The sequence below is a fragment of the Cariama cristata genome, unplaced genomic scaffold (genome assembly GCF_000690535.1).
Source record: "Cariama cristata isolate BGI_N322 unplaced genomic scaffold, ASM69053v1 scaffold1967, whole genome shotgun sequence".
Lineage (NCBI taxonomy): Eukaryota > Metazoa > Chordata > Aves > Cariamiformes > Cariamidae > Cariama > Cariama cristata.
Genome location: NW_009625959.1, coordinates 17018 through 32593, shown reverse-complemented (window position 1 = coordinate 32593; position 15576 = coordinate 17018). Strand labels below are relative to the sequence as shown.

The 15576-nt window shown below is 43.0% G+C and overlaps 1 protein-coding gene across 1 annotated transcript in view; it reads right to left on the bottom strand.

The window, feature by feature from the left end:
- The window catches only part of SORCS3 (sortilin-related VPS10 domain containing receptor 3), a gene marked incomplete at its 5' end in the record, with an annotated part of 167062 nt that extends 159631 nt beyond the window's left edge, over positions 1 to 7431 (bottom strand). Inside the window, one exon of the mRNA XM_009703810.1 lies at positions 7332 to 7431. Coding sequence (XP_009702112.1) covers positions 7332 to 7431 — 100 coding nt within the window. The remainder of the gene's footprint in view (positions 1 to 7331) is intronic.
- Between the last annotated feature and the right edge of the window lie 8145 nt (positions 7432 to 15576).

Below are 15576 nucleotides of genomic sequence, written 5' to 3'. Positions count from 1 at the left end.
GCTCTGTTTCAGACCTCCAGCCTTTCCTGTACAGCAGTAGGCAGGTTCTGCCCACATAGCCTCTGGACTGGGCAGCATGGTTTTTGGAGTGCTGAGAAGCACAGGAAGATCATACACAGTTCAATAGGTCCAGAGAGGACGTACACAAAGAGATGATTACAACTGCATTTGCAGCTCAGGTAATTTAGGCCCTGGTAATGGCAGCTGGAAAACCAAGAGCTATTTAGTAACTGTATTTCATTGAGTTGAAGAGAAAGATTAGGGATAAAAGACAGTAGAAACAACTAGTTCTACCACTCCTGCCCTGTAGCTCTAACACAGCCTCGTTGTCTTTGTGTTATAAATACATTCTTTGAGATCTCATCAGCAAGTGCCAGTCTGCAGCACATGCTGTTTATCACAGTGTCAGCATAATAAGGAAAAAGGGTCCAAAGAAACCTTCCATCTGCCAAATGGCTTTAGGATACTTCAGAGCTCAGTTCCTCACTGATAGCTTGGGATGCAATCTTAGGAAAAAGCAGCAGATGACTAATGGGAGCTGCGGTAAAGGATGGCAGCTCAGTTCAGGCTAGGTTAGCAAGCATCAGGTGCATGCTGGAACCTCTACCTCATCAGCCTTTCACACATCTGATGAGTAAGAAGAAAACAAAATGCTCTGGAATTCCCTTTGGGATCAAATGAACTGAGAAATTAAGGCAAAACCAAAATCAGTTCGGACCATTGCTCTGCCCTGAGGTTCCAATCACAGCTAAGTAATTCCCTTTGGAGATACTGAGGCCAGGACAGGATTTGCTCTCAGTTACTCTCCAAGCGAGCAAGAAGAAATAAAGAGGAGGTCAAAGCAACATGCATTCATTTAGGATCTCCAGCTTCCATAACAGGAGGTGTCACTCCCAATGTGCTAGCTAGTTTCCAGTCAGGTAGATGCATTCCTCTGCAATGTCAATATTACAGTCACTTCTTCCTTCATTAACCTGAAATGCAACGCAGCATTGCGCTCTGCCAACTCATAAACAGTTCCTGCACTTCATCCCCAAGAAGCTGCACAGAAACAAACAAACCTATTTAGACTTAGCTTTCAGAGCTTCTAACTCTCCAAAAACCTCTAAACATTTCTCATTCAGAGGCATGACTAGGTATGAGAGGAGTGGCATGCCTTCAGCTTTTATAGCTTTACTGATTTGGACTGCCCCTCCATTTTGACTCTACGACAACTGGGAAAACAGTCTGCAAAACCATTTTCTCAAAGCTCCTTAACTGAGCACCGTAACTATTTCTGCTTTATGCTGTTTGCAGCTACTGTTCAAATTGCTTACTAGAAGGTCCATCTATAAATAAAATCTCTAATGCTTCAGTTCTGGTATAAGGGAAAAATGGGGGGAATCCTCATTTCAATCACTGCACCAGGGTGATATTTCTGTACAGACAGTCAGCAAAAAAGACTACACACCTTGTAATTCTTCAAGTTATCACGTACAACGATAGTAACAGCGCAGGAAAAAAGCTAAAGATGACTGCATCCAATTGAATTGCAAAGCAAATTCATGAAGGAAGGTATTTCTAAGACATCAGAACTGTCACCCTGGATCTTAAATGGAATCAGGACCTCGCGTTTATCCACATCTCATCTGAGCAATACTATACACAGGCAAGTGGTTTTTGGTTTCATTTTGTCAGAGGTGTCATTCTCTTCCTCTTTCCTCTCCTCTGTTTCTTTTAAATACTTTTTAACTCCATCTTCTCAACCTTCACAGGAATCCCAAGAGCAAAGATAAAAGTTTCATAGTGAAAACTGGGTTTTCAACTAAACACCACCTTCATCAAGAATATGCACTCTTCACAGAACATCTCATGGAAAAAGTAAGACATGAAATCTATGGTTCAAAAATTCCTTGAGATTCAAAATGGCACCTCGGTGCCTGAAAGAAGCAGTGCTTCAGATATATGGGACTTCCATTCTCATCTTCTTTCTCCATTCTTTGGAAGGACTTTGCATCCTTCTGCAAGGCATCAATTCTAAAATGAATCCTGTTATTGGCAACCGAGAAGAAAGCAAATGTTTTTGGGATAGGGGATCTTACCCAGCAGACCAACCCATGCTAGAAAATAGGGACTTGCAGCACTTCAGCTCCAAACAGTGTCATTTTGAAGCGCAGGCAGTTAGTCAAAGAATCATAGGCTTAATTTTTTGTGAAAATTATCCAGTTTTCTAAAAGAAAGTTTTCAACAACCAAAAAGAAAAAAAAAAATAGATAGAAAGAAAATGGGAATTTAAAAAGTCAAGAGAAATGTTCTTATTTCAATAGAAGACAGTTTTTCCCTTAGTGCTTTGGAAGAAATAAGCAATTCTAATTCCCAGATTGCTGTGAAAATCTGCCTCTAGTAAAATGTAACTAGAACCCAAAATATAGCATTAAATTAAAGGTCAGCAGGGAACTGAGATCTCTGCCCAGCAGAGAGTAAGCAGCCTTTTGTCATATCCCTAAAGACAAGCAAGAGGCTACAGGGTAGAAAAGCCAAAGCTATGCATTTGGCAAATCTCAGCTTTTTAGAGCACTCGACCATCTGCCCTTAAATCCCATTCATCTGTAAGGAAGAGGTATTGCTAAACAAATACCAAAGTTTCTCCTTTCTGAAGTTCACCACAGAATTATCAGGCTTGTTGCAACCTATGTGTCAATCGGGCAAAGCAGATGCTTCTTCATGTGGTCTCTCAGGCAAACAGCTGGGTGGGCAGATGCACTGAAGGGGAAGATGTGCCCTGGAATATGCTCTGCCTATTAGAGCATCTTCATGGTGGCAGAAGTGTCAAAACTGCAGGCACCTGGCTTCTCAGCAGGGCTGAAAACAGTAACTCTTAAAAAAGCCATAGCCCCCAGGACTTCAGAGTTGTCCAACTGCTAGGTTTAATGATCACCTGGAATTTCATAGTATTAATGAGAACTCAATGCAGATTTTACTGATCCAAATACAAGTCCCTAATGGGCAAGTGAAAGAAGAAACAACCCAAGTATCTGCAGGAGAGCAGATACAAGTCTGGCAGTTTCAGCTCCCAGCAGCAGAGGCTGTACGCACGGTTGCAGAGTGTTGTGAAACCCTGCGTTTGTTAGTTCTTAGGAGAAGGGAATTAGCAGTACAACTTCTCCACAGGAAGATGAAATAGCCCTGGCTCACCGCAGGAAGGGTTTCAGCTCCAGTGCAGCCAGAGGCTACAGATTCACAGTGGGCTGCAGCCTTCTTGACTGTTTCCTTGTGTTGGCACTTCAGGGTGGTCTCATTTCAAATCATGGGTGCTCTCAGATCACCAAGCTGGCCCTGATCACTAGCTATGATGCTTGAGAGGCAAGAGGAATCATAGCTGGGAAGAAGTATTCTCAGCAACTTCCTTTGGTATCTGCATGGTGTTATATTGATCTAATTATAACCGCAAACCTCAAATTACACAATGGCAAAGTGCATTTTCCAAATACTTTCTTGTGATTTCTACGAAACGGACAATCCCTATCCCAGCTCCAAAACCAGCCATCAGCAGGCAGGGTCAGCAGCTGGGAGCAGGCTCTCTGGGACCCAGCCCTGCCTCTGCCCGGCACCATGTGGGGACACAGCCAGAGCCACTTCAGCTCAGTCTTGGCTAGGCAGCTCTGTGCCTTGGTTAACTCTGCGGAGGGTTGATATCTCCCAGTGGCAACACGTAAAACCAAGGAAGATACATAGGCTAAATCTGGCGTCTGAGTGCCAAACACTAGCACAGCCAAGAGGTGTCCAGGGAGAATCAAGGCTGTCCAGGATTTATCACCACAATAACCGTAGAGATTGTGTTTCTTCAATTCTTCCCCTCTCAGCTGCCTCTTTCCTCTTCACGGACAAAGACACGATTTCTCCACAGTGATTTTGCCCACTGATAAACACTAGTGACTGACGTGTTTCACTGAGGAGCAAAGGGCAGGACTGAAGGACCAGCTGCTTCCAGGCTGCTCCAGCATTTTCCAGTCTGCTAAGTCAGGAAAGACATTTCAATACTCAGCAGGACACCAAATACAGACAGGGGTAATATTCAACACCTTGCTGGGGCTCTCCAGTTAGGAATGGGAGACACACACAGGAGCAGCTTAGAAGGAAGCCTAAAGAGAACATGACATAAATAAAACCAACTAACTATACAACTCAAACTGAAACAAGAGTGTTTAGCTTAAAAGAGGAAGGCCAACAATACATGATGCTAACTGGGGATTTGCTTTTGCTGTCAATGTTATACAGCAGATGCTCAGACATTAACTTTGTTAGGAGCAGAATAAAACCCAAAGAGAATTAAATACTTCAAGGCCTAAAGAGCCATTAGGTCATCAAGTCTGACCTCCATGTGTAGCACATATTCCAGAATTTCACCAAATCATTCCTACACTAAGTTCATTTTTTCTTCCAGAAAGGAATCCACTTTGTAAGAAAGGGTGTTGGAGTGCCATAATTCAGGAGGGTAAGGCATGCATCAGGCGTGGTTTTCCCAGGGCTAGGAGAGAAGGGGAATGACAGAGGCTCCCAGACCACGGGTTGTAGCCATGCCTGACCCAGCTGCTCAGTCGCTGCATTTCAACTCTGGCCTCATCTGATTCCCTATATTGCAATAAGCAGAGATGTCGGTATGGAGAACTCAGTGTCCCACCACGACCTGGCAGCACTGAGCAGAAAAATACAGCTGAAGCTGCCAAAAAACTTACAATATTCTGACCAAAAATTTTCAAAAAAGAAATCAGAAACAAAAACCTTTTAAAAGAAAAAAGAAAAAAGTCAGCATTTAAATCCTCTTGCCTCAAAATTGAGCCCAGGGTTATGCCACAATTCAGGTAAATGATGTTTATATAACTGGCATTTGGCTGAACGCATAATTCCTATTTAACAGCTGAAGAGAAGCATTTTGGGTCTTCAAAGAAATCTGACAGGTAATTCCCACTGTAGTTCTGCAGGGTAGCTAAGAGGTAATTATCCTTCTCACTAGTAAATCAATTAGGAATGAATGTATGGAAAGCTTTTCTCCTCCTCCAAGTAACTGCTAATCCTCTAAACACTAATGAGCAGACAGGGCTAGCACCAGTGTGCAAACCCATCAAAAATCGACAGGAGCTGCAAGGCATGCAGGATCCAATCAGTACCTGGCAGCCAAATACCTCAGGAGAAAAGATTTTGCCTGGAAAAGGTCTGCACAATTCACTGTGTGCACACAGGCCCTGTGCACATGTGTTACTTTTGGTATCTCCCTCCGGTTTATTGCCTCAAAGACCTACTTTTGAGGCTCACAACAGATCACTGTATTGTGTGCAACTAGGCAACACTTGTGCTGCTAGTGGTGAAACACAAGGGGTCTGGACTTTCTCTACTGGGGTGCAAGTGATTCACCTACTGCTTTGTGATTCATTATTGATGGTTATCCTCAGGAACCCAGCAAAAACATGCTGCTTACCCTGCAGGCCACGGTAACAACATTCACCCAGAGAGACCTGGAGAAGATTACAACCCAAGTGCATTTTTTACAGTGCACAACCTCATGAATCTGTAAGGGATGGGTGGGCAACAAACCTGAAATTGAATCTGACAAATCCCAGATGCTCCAATCCAGTGACATCTTCTTCAGGCATTTTTCAAATGCTGCATGGATGTTTGGAATTGCTTTGACGGTCAAAGCAGAGTGAGCTCCAGGTTCAGACAAATCAGCTGTTTAACCATGCACAGTAACAGTGCCCGTATATTTAGCAGAGGTTGAAAGAACGGAAACAAGTTGTTCCCACAGCAGCCAGCACTGAAGCTGGTTTCCTACAGGTTTTTCTTACAGCTTGTCTCTTCATTTCAAAAGATTTTTCAGAAGGGAGGAAAAGAGGGAAGACAGATAGGTCCAAAAATCATTTCCTTAAGACATAAGACCAAAAAAAATTTTTTTTAATTGTCATCTGAAATACAAAACCAGCAGGTAAAGATAGGCCTGCATGCCACTATATGATGAAACGTAGGTGTTACTAATAAAAAAAAGAGAGAAAAGACTGATAATCTGTAAAGCTCGATAGCTTGAGAAATTGCTAGGAGATAATCATATATCCTAGTGCTCCAATTTGTGAGGGAGACTTTACACCAGTGATGTAGAATTTGTAACTGAGCATATTGCCTCTGATTTTGGGTGGGCAGAGTTGCTTTGGAAAAAGAAGGAAAAAGAATTAACTGTTCAATGCCCACTGTATTGGATATGGGAGGGATGCGAAGGTCAGGAGAGCTCATTACGAAACATCTTCATTCCATTTTGCTCAGAAAAAAGAAGTTAAAGTAGTTGTCACAATAATTCAGCTTCTGCACGAGAAAAAAATATAAGCTGACCCCTGCCCACTGCACTCTTTCTCTTCTCTATACATCTAAACACACACACATTGTTGCCAACAGTAGTCAGAGCTATGACTGCCTTAAGATTGCAAACACTGAAAGAAACATCAAACTTGAAACCTATGTAGACTGACCAGCGATGGAAAACACAATAGTAGTAGTAAGAATGGTACAAGTACCAAAATATTGGTTTGGAAACCTATCGATGGAGACTGGAGATGGGCAGTTTGGAAAGCATCAAGCCGAATGGGCTGTACCCCATCCAAACAACACTCCACTGCCAGCAATTACTTACTGCAGCCCTCGCACATTGATTTCCGTGGGTAGCTGAGAGCGTCTTTGTCCCACTACCTCCCTTGAATCAACACAAGGCAATAATTTTAAACCAAAAAGGCACTGAGAATTAAATCCTGGGCTGTGCTCTGAGCCAGCTGCAGCCCTAATTGCATCACGTGGGAAACATGAGCAGGGGGTTTGAAAGCTATAACCTCATCTTCTCTCCTACACATTCAAATCAAATTTTAGGTCTCTCACCCACTCTCCCAGGCATACTCTGCTTTCAGCCCCCTTACATGATGTAACCAATGAAAAGGTCATTTACATCTTTACCTCCAACTCCTAGCTAGGGAAAGTATAAAGGGGAAAAGACTCAAATGCAGAAATAAATGCCTTTAGTCCCAGAAACATTTGAATTCATCTTCTTTAAAGTTGTAACAGTCAGAAGCAAATAAAAGCAACTGTTTTATTTCTCTAACACACTGAGCAGGAAATTAAGCACTCCGTCCCCATCACAAGTAAAATAGGCATAGTTCTACTGGTTTCCATGGAATTGCACTAGTGCAACTTAGATGGCAAATTCCAGGTCTTGTGAATTACCAACAGATTTAACTTTAGGATCATAACTGCTCTCAGTATGAACACAATGGCGTCATTTTGTTTCTACAGCTACCAGCTCAATGGCTCTCCCTTACCTTCCTCTTGTTAGTAGGACTGACATAAAGGTAGCTCAGGACAGTCTTCAGGCCTACTTTGTCATTTAGCTTTTCATAGGTAGTGCCATAGTCTGTTGACCTGGAGAAAAGAGGAGACAAAAAGAGTTTATGTGGTTATTAGAGCTCAGGGGAAGGAAACGACTGTGTGAACAGATGCTCAAAGTTACAACTTGAGCATTACCACCTTTAAAACTCAAGCTTTTGCACTTCATTCAGGGTGGCCAGCAGAAAAGAGAAAAAAAAACCCTTGAGTCCTTTGGGGTGGGGTCTGTGTCTGCATCAATTGATGCTATGCACCTGGGGAGCTGTGGTACACCCATGAAGATGGACTTTGGGGTCAGGCTCTGCTCTCACGTGCCAGCATGGGATTGCAAATGCTATCTACGTGAGAGGACTCTGATCTCAGCAGCACCCTCAGCACAAATTCTCTTTTCAGAAAAATTCAACAGAAGAATACAAATTAAACCCATCAACAACAGTTTTAAGTAGGCTGGGTTTTGACTTGGAGATGGAAATCCAAATGTGGCTCAGAATTGTAACGGCTGAACTCATGTCTAGATAAAAATGTGCCTAAACTGGCATCTTGAGTCCTCAGTCACCCCCATCCTACTTTGTGCCAGGCATTTAATTTTTCTGAGTTACAGCGACAGATTCAGGCCCCTGCACTAGCAAATCCCACCCGGAGGAGCAGATGATCTGGGGGTGGCATTACCCATTCGTGACTGGGGAAAAGGGCTGCTTCGTCACAGAGGGTTTTCTGTAGCTTCCTCCTCCTCATTTGTGGGCATGTTTGAAACCTCACTTTGCCCTGCTTGTTTCTCTGCTGTTTTTGTACTCTGCTTTTCCTAACAAACAAGATTTTCCCTACCAGAACAAATCAACAGCTACCTAGTACAGGATCCCATACCTGAAGAGTGGTCAGCACCAGCTTGCTTTAGGAGTGTCACAACCTGCATGAAAAGCCCACCCAGTCCATCCAAAGAGTGGGGAGAGCCTGGCTCCTGAGCCTACACAGTTTCTATCATACGGACAGAGCAAACACAATCCTTATTAGATGGACAAGGAAAGACCCTGACAAAAAGCCTACCTGGATATAACTAAGATTTTATTAAGATGAGAATTCATGGCCTCTGCCCTTCTCTCTAATCACACTTTTTACTAAATAGATGATTAGAGAACATGTATCAATTCAGTGCCTTTCCCAGTAACTAGCTCCAGTAATTTTCTGATTTTCTAAGTTCAGCAAGCCTCCAGCATCTGCAGCTTTGTGGTTCTGCTCAAGACCAATCCTCTACTCCTTGTCTGTCTGGCAGAGAAATGGCCCAAGTCACCCTTCTGGCATCACAGTGAACAGCGCCACTGCACCCAGTGCCTCAAGGCTTCCACTCAAATGACTGCAGAAACAGAGCAATGACAGAATCTGCACCCAGATCCGTTGGTTTCCTTGCTGCTAGTGGAGTCCAGAATGACACCAAAAGGGCCATGCCACAAAACCAGATGGCTGGTTTGAGGCTTCCAAGTAGTAGGATCTGTGAAGTCAAAAGCTTGTTTTATCACTGCTCTGGCTCCAACACATTTGCTTCTGTGCATTTTTCAAGCACAGTTCCTAAATGTTTTGCAAACTGGTTCTTTCCTTAAATGGGTTGAACCAACCTTCCTCCTTTGAATACCCAGCAGTCAGGGACGCTTCAAGTCTTAAATAACTTCCTTCTGTTCTGGTCTAGCTCTTTAATACTCAAATACCTAATACTAGTTCTGTTTACACTTAACACTCTTTTGTACTAATGCATAGTATTGATCCTTGCTGGGCTTCACAGAGGATATTACAATCCCAAAGGATATTACAATAATGTACTGTATTTCCATAACACTTCCCTATCCAAAGAATCTGAAGCTCTTGTCTCGCTAGGCATCAATACCACACAAAAAACCTAGCAGCTTTTCTACTCCAGCTAAACTTGAAACTGAGGCAGCTTGATTAGTAAAACTGAATAATCCAGACCAATTAATTCCACTACATGAGGCCTCCTATACATGCAAATTCAACAGCTCAGGAATCCTCAAGTAACACTAAGCTCTAAGGAGAGCATAACACACAGAGGGCAAGCACTGAGGTACTTCCTTGATCTCACCCTTCCAACAGCACTGAAGCTCCGAACAAGCCACATTCATGACTACGCAAGTACCAGCCACCAGCCAGCGAAAGAGATCACTGGTTTCAATCAGCATTCAAAGAGAATACAAATAACAGTTTAATATTCTGACAGAGCTACTTTGGTTTTGTTCTCCGAGTCATTTTCAGATCTCCCAAAATGCTTTGCACTTCTAAAGATGCAGGCTGGATGCCCTAATGACTCTTTCTCATTAAACCATTATCACTCGTTGCATTTGCCCTTTCAAAGAACAGCTAGAAAGGAAGTAGGATCATTATTTCGTTAGCTTCTCTAAGGCTTTATTATCATGACAGTCACCACTGGCTTCACAGAAACGTCTCAAAGGATATCACAATAACATACTGTATTTCCATAGCACTTTCCCATCCAAAGAATCTGCAGCTTTTGTCTCGTGTTAATCCATTCAAGCTAACAAAGTCCCAAGGGCTATACTGGGGAATATTATCTCTATTCTAGAGATGAAGAAACTGAAAGCTTGCACAGGTAATGGTTCATTTTTTCAAAAGTAGGCATCTACAATTAGCCATTTCAGCTTCTATAATCATCTAGTGTATGGCTCGATACTCAAACCTGCTAAACTCTTACCACCAAATGGCCTAATTTGAAAACAAGTATCAAGTATTAAAAAAAATAAAAAAAGTTGGCTGCCTAATTTTAACAGCTGAAGCCTGCACATTTGAAGAGACGTGACCCACAGGTAGAATAGAACAGTTCTGGCTCAGCTTCTAATCTTAACTTGAACCCTTCTCCTTTACTAATTACTTATCTTTGCAGTCAAAGACTTCTCACTGCAAATTAACTAGCCCACATGTCCATACAGTTGCTTGGCACTACAAGCAGACTGGATACCATGTTTTCTCCCATTCTTCTGGTCAGAATAGGATCCACTTCAAAGCACATTATTAAAGGAGCGGAGGGAAATAAAGGTTGTAGTTATATCAAAAATTACAAAAGACTCAGTGATACAAAAGACCCTTTCCATCAGTCACATCCCAAATGCCTGCTTTAACTTTGGTGGGGACTTTTATGGCCAACTGATCCTGCCTAGCTGGTTCTCCTCTGGGTTGTTCCATTGAAGCCATCACTGGAGTCTCATCATCTTGGAAGTCTGCTACTGCCTTCAGTTGATATTTGCAGATTGCATCTAACCACACTCACACACAGACGTGTATACATAAAAGTGTTATTAACAATGCTTTCATAAAACAAATTGTTGCACCTCATTACACGACTGGTAGCACAGAAACTGTTACAATGCAGAACGGACTCTGGCTATGTATACAAAGCCTGTAAAAGCTCAGTCCATGCATTTTGTCCCACATGTCCTTATATATTGATCTTACAGCATTTCATTGTCCCCTGTATCCTGCTTTCCATCCTGCAAACCAAGCTGCTGGCAATACCCCAAGAAAGGCCACACAGTGAAAAGCAGTAAAACTCAAGGGGTAGTACAGCCTGGAATGGATCTTTGTCTACTCCAATTCAGATTTTTGGGATTTATAACCAGCAGTTCCTATCAGTCATGAGGAAGACTTTCTCTGTTAGTTTTGGTTAACATGAAGAAAGACTTGATCCAGTGCAACACAAGTGTCATATTCATATAACCTAATAAACACGGGCTTAACCTGAACAAACTGTGGCGCTACATTCTACATACTCCCTTTGGAAAAGCAAGGTTTATAATGTAATTAATTTATTGGGAGACTGCAAATTCTGCCATAATGATGTTCTATTATAAACACTTGGGAAAGAAAATCACCTGCTTGATTCCACTGCCCTCCCCTGACATGTTTTAACCATTGCTGCAAGTGCTGCCCCACAGCCCAGCAGAGCTGGGCTCAAGGCGTGCACCCAGGCAGAGAAGCTTTTCTCTACCAAACCTGGTCATAACTCAGTGCACCGAGAGCTAACAAAATCCATCTTGTTCCCATAGGTCTGAGCCTGAGCTTCTCTGTGAATCTGACAAACAGGCCTGAGCCAGCAGACTTTAATATTGTGATAAGACTTGCTTATCCCAGGGATATGAAAGTAAAGGTGTGGAGAGGCAGAGAGGGTGCCATGTGAATAGCTTTTAGAGGAGTCCTCCTCTCAGATGGTTTCTATCTCAGGGCTCAGTCAGGTAGTGAAAGGAAGTTTGTTTGTTTGCAATCTCAGCTACTCAGTTATGGAGATGGGCTATAAAATATGTATCAGTCTCTCAGGAGAAAAAGAGCTGCAAATGCTGGCACTGGATGGCTGGGAGGGACAAGTCAACCTCCTGGAGTGGAAATCTACCACTGACTCTCCTGTCAGGGGGGTTTTCGTCTGAGCCTGTGACTCTCCCCAACTGTGTGTGAAGGAGTAGGTACAGTTTTGATTTTAGATTCTCAGCCTTTTTCCTAAGATACTAAAGCTTATGTATTCATCTCCAGATCGGACTCCCTCTACACACACGCCCACAGCCCCAGCGTTGAAAACCATGTGGGGGTACAGCTCCGCTTAAATGAGCAGGACAATATCCTGATTCTCTGTGCACTTCAGGGAGCAACAGGAACACACACAGCCCAGATTAACATTTGCTTCTCATGTACCTGCAAACTGTCTGCCTGCAGTGTGCCTGTCTCTCCACACCCCCAAAACAACTTCTTGTTTTTATCCATTGGCCAATTTTCTCCCTGTTTGACAGAGAAACAAAAACCCAAGAGGAGCAAAGTTTCTACAAGTTTCATGAAAACCAGCAACAGCAAAAGGAGAGCAAACTTACTGCGCTCAGAGAAAAGCTGCAGCATGAAACCAAATCCCATGAGACATGAAAGCAAGCACATCTCTCTGAACATCCAGCTGCAGGAAAACATTCAAACGCAGCTCACATATTAATACGCTACAAAGAACCCAACTGCACAACAGAAGAAGTCGGGCTGCCAAACTTCCATTGCTTGTGAAACAATTTGTTTCCGTCTCTCCCTTCCCCTTCTTCCTCCTCAAATTACCCTCCCTGACATAAAGGCCCTTCTGAAGCTATGACACACTGAGAAGAGACCCCTCCTGAGTCAGACTGACCACCTCCTGTGGTAGCCCCAGCTGTAAACCCCTTTGGCCAGCTACCCTAGTGACCAGAAGTGGTTCAGGACGCAGGCAAAAGCTGGCTCAGCACTGACCCCACCACACTGCTTTGTACCAAATGGCTAAATGGGTTCTTACTGGAGCAGAGAGATCTAAACCAGGAACCAGGCCAACCACACAGTAATTACCACACCATGTGGGAAACCAGTCCCACCAACTTTACAGGCAGGGCAGAGGACTGCTCCTTTTCGAAAGGTTACCAGTCATTCAGCATGCTCTGGCCCTGCCTCTCTGAAGGCTTTGAGATTATTCCTTTTCTTCCTTGTTGAACATTTTAGACTAGCTCCTGGCTTTTGGTGACTATGGCTGTCAGTGGCCGAACATCTTCCACTCCCAAATCCTTTTTCATATTTAAATACAACAGAGAGAAGCACCCTTTCCTCTCTTAGGGCTGCTTGTGAGCCCAAAGCCAGAACCTGCCTTCAGTAGCCAAATGCCTAGGACAGAAACACAGAGTTGGCCCTGCAGCTAATCCAGCCCCAGATGGAGCCCTGGAAAGGCACAGCCAAGGCAGGGAAAGGGTGCAAGTCTAGTAATGCTCCCCAAGAAGCAGTGGTCATGGTGCGACCCATCACTGCTAAACCAGCTCCCTGGGCTCTCTTTCTCTGTCTCTCCAGGACTATTTCATTCCCAACCTCAAGGCAACGAGAGGAATCCAGGTCGAGTTCCCAGCCTGTGACAGTGGAGCCTAAATTTCCCTTACAATGAGGCAATGCCCAGAAAGATCCACTCTTAGCAGTGCAAGGCTGTCTGGCTGACCTGGTCACACACAAGGACACTTTTTCCAACAAAATAAAAGAAAAACAAAAACCAAATACCAACAAAAAAGCCCAAACAAGCAAACAAAAAACCCAACAGACAAAAAAACTGAACCCAGTTTTACTAGGTCATCCCAAAGGACCCCACAGCCTGGGCATCATGAGCACTGTTATCTTATACCATCAAAAATGGCTGTAATGGAGCTAAGAAACAAAATCCAATCCTTAGTCCTTCCCTCTCTGGAGCTGACATAAGTCTGATGTCAACATTTTACAACTAAGGTATCCACAGAAGCCCTGTGGAGCTATGCCTACTTACTAATCAAAGAAATCCACATATCTGTACTCTGTGAATCTTTCACTTAACAGAGCACAGCATTTGCTGTACCGAGAGCTTGTTTTTGCCCAACCATGATTTTAGGGTGACTGCAATGAATATAAAGCCTGAGTATTTTACAACTGCAAACAGAAACAACTGCCTCCCTTTGTCCCCACCCCAGTAAAGAAAACTAAGGATAACAATGAAAGTCTGGGGAAGTGAACACAAACTGAGCAAGCATATGGTACTGTTTCCTGGTGTAGTTTCCCAGCCTACAGCAATATCACGGACTTCCGAAATTGAAGATGATGCCTTTGTATACAAAAGCCATCAGTGGGCTTTTAGTTCCATAAAATCTGTCTAACCCCATAGGGAAACTTTTGGCAACTTCATTATCACATGGTAATAAACACCACAACTGTGTGCTGTATGAAGAGATGCTCCCTTTTGTTTTAACTTGATAACATAATTCAGAGCCCACTGCTACCGCTTAACAAGAACGAAACCATGGAGTCCCATGCTGGCATTTACAATTTCACTGATTGTTGTCATATTCCCCACAGATCTTTTTTTTCCAGTCTGAAGACTCCTTGTTTATTTAGCCAGTCCTTGTACAACCTATTCATGTTTCTGATCATTCTACGACTACTTTTTCTAGTCCAATTACATCATTTGTCATGGATGCCTCAGGGACCAATCTTTAACAGGAAGATCTTTCTTGAAAAAAATGACTACCCAAGTATATCAGCAAAACCCAGAGTATTTAAAATGACCTATGTAAAACCACTTTCTGCCACCATACACAAGGTTTTACATTCTCAATACTCTGGAACCATAGCCCAACAGTTCTAGGAGACTTTCAGTTCCACAAAGTTTCAAAAGTACCTAAAACCAGAGATCGTACTAGGGGAAAAGAAGTTCAAGTAGATCATAATTTTGGTAATTTCTCTAGAAAAATTAATTTTTTTCTTTTTAGTTTGCATGTCATCTAAAGAGCAGCCCACCTCAATTTCTATTATGATACCAGCACCTTTCCTCCACCACCTTTCTTTTTTGATTAATGACAATTCCCATCACCAAGCATCCAAAAGACTTGAAGATGACCTTTGTTGACAAATTTCAATTTATAATGTACAGTGGAGACTCGCAATGCAAAATGAGCTGCCATGATGCATTAGTCATTGTGATTCACAGTTCAAAATGAAGGAGATAAGAGCTAACTAGGAACACTGGCTTCCTCTTTTTTTTTTCTTGTAGATTCTTCTTTTCTTTTTTATTTTTGACAGGAAAGGTATCCTCTCCTGTTTATTCAATATGAGCCTTTGAGAGGACTCGGATGTCTGAGAGGTTGGACAAAAGTATACAGAATATTCCACCTCTGGATTTAGAAGCAATAAAGCACAGGAGGTGTGAATATCAGTCACATTTCTAATGGATGATTGCTTATCAGCATTTCATTTGATCACTATCCCACAAGGCGAGGGGACTGTTCACACCAGTCATTCCTCAGCAGAGGTAACTGATCAGATGGGCATGAACAGTCTCTAGAGACGTAGTTTGTGTATATTTAGCCTACAGGGGTGGTGGGAACCAACCTGAAAGTCATATGTTGGCATCACTCTTGTTGTACTTGTCCTGTAGGAACACAGTGGTGCTTTGGATAACCCCAGCAATCACTGACGATCCAGAACAATGTGCCATTGGGTGTCTAAATAGCATTCACCATCAGCAAATGGGCTTTCCTTTCCCAGCCTCCTCTCTCTTCTGCACCCGTGCCTACTTTTACCTCCAGATACACCGTTTCTGTGGAAAGGCAGAAACAGTTTCAGATCTAAAATAATCTGTAGAACCACCTCAACTAGCAAGAGCCT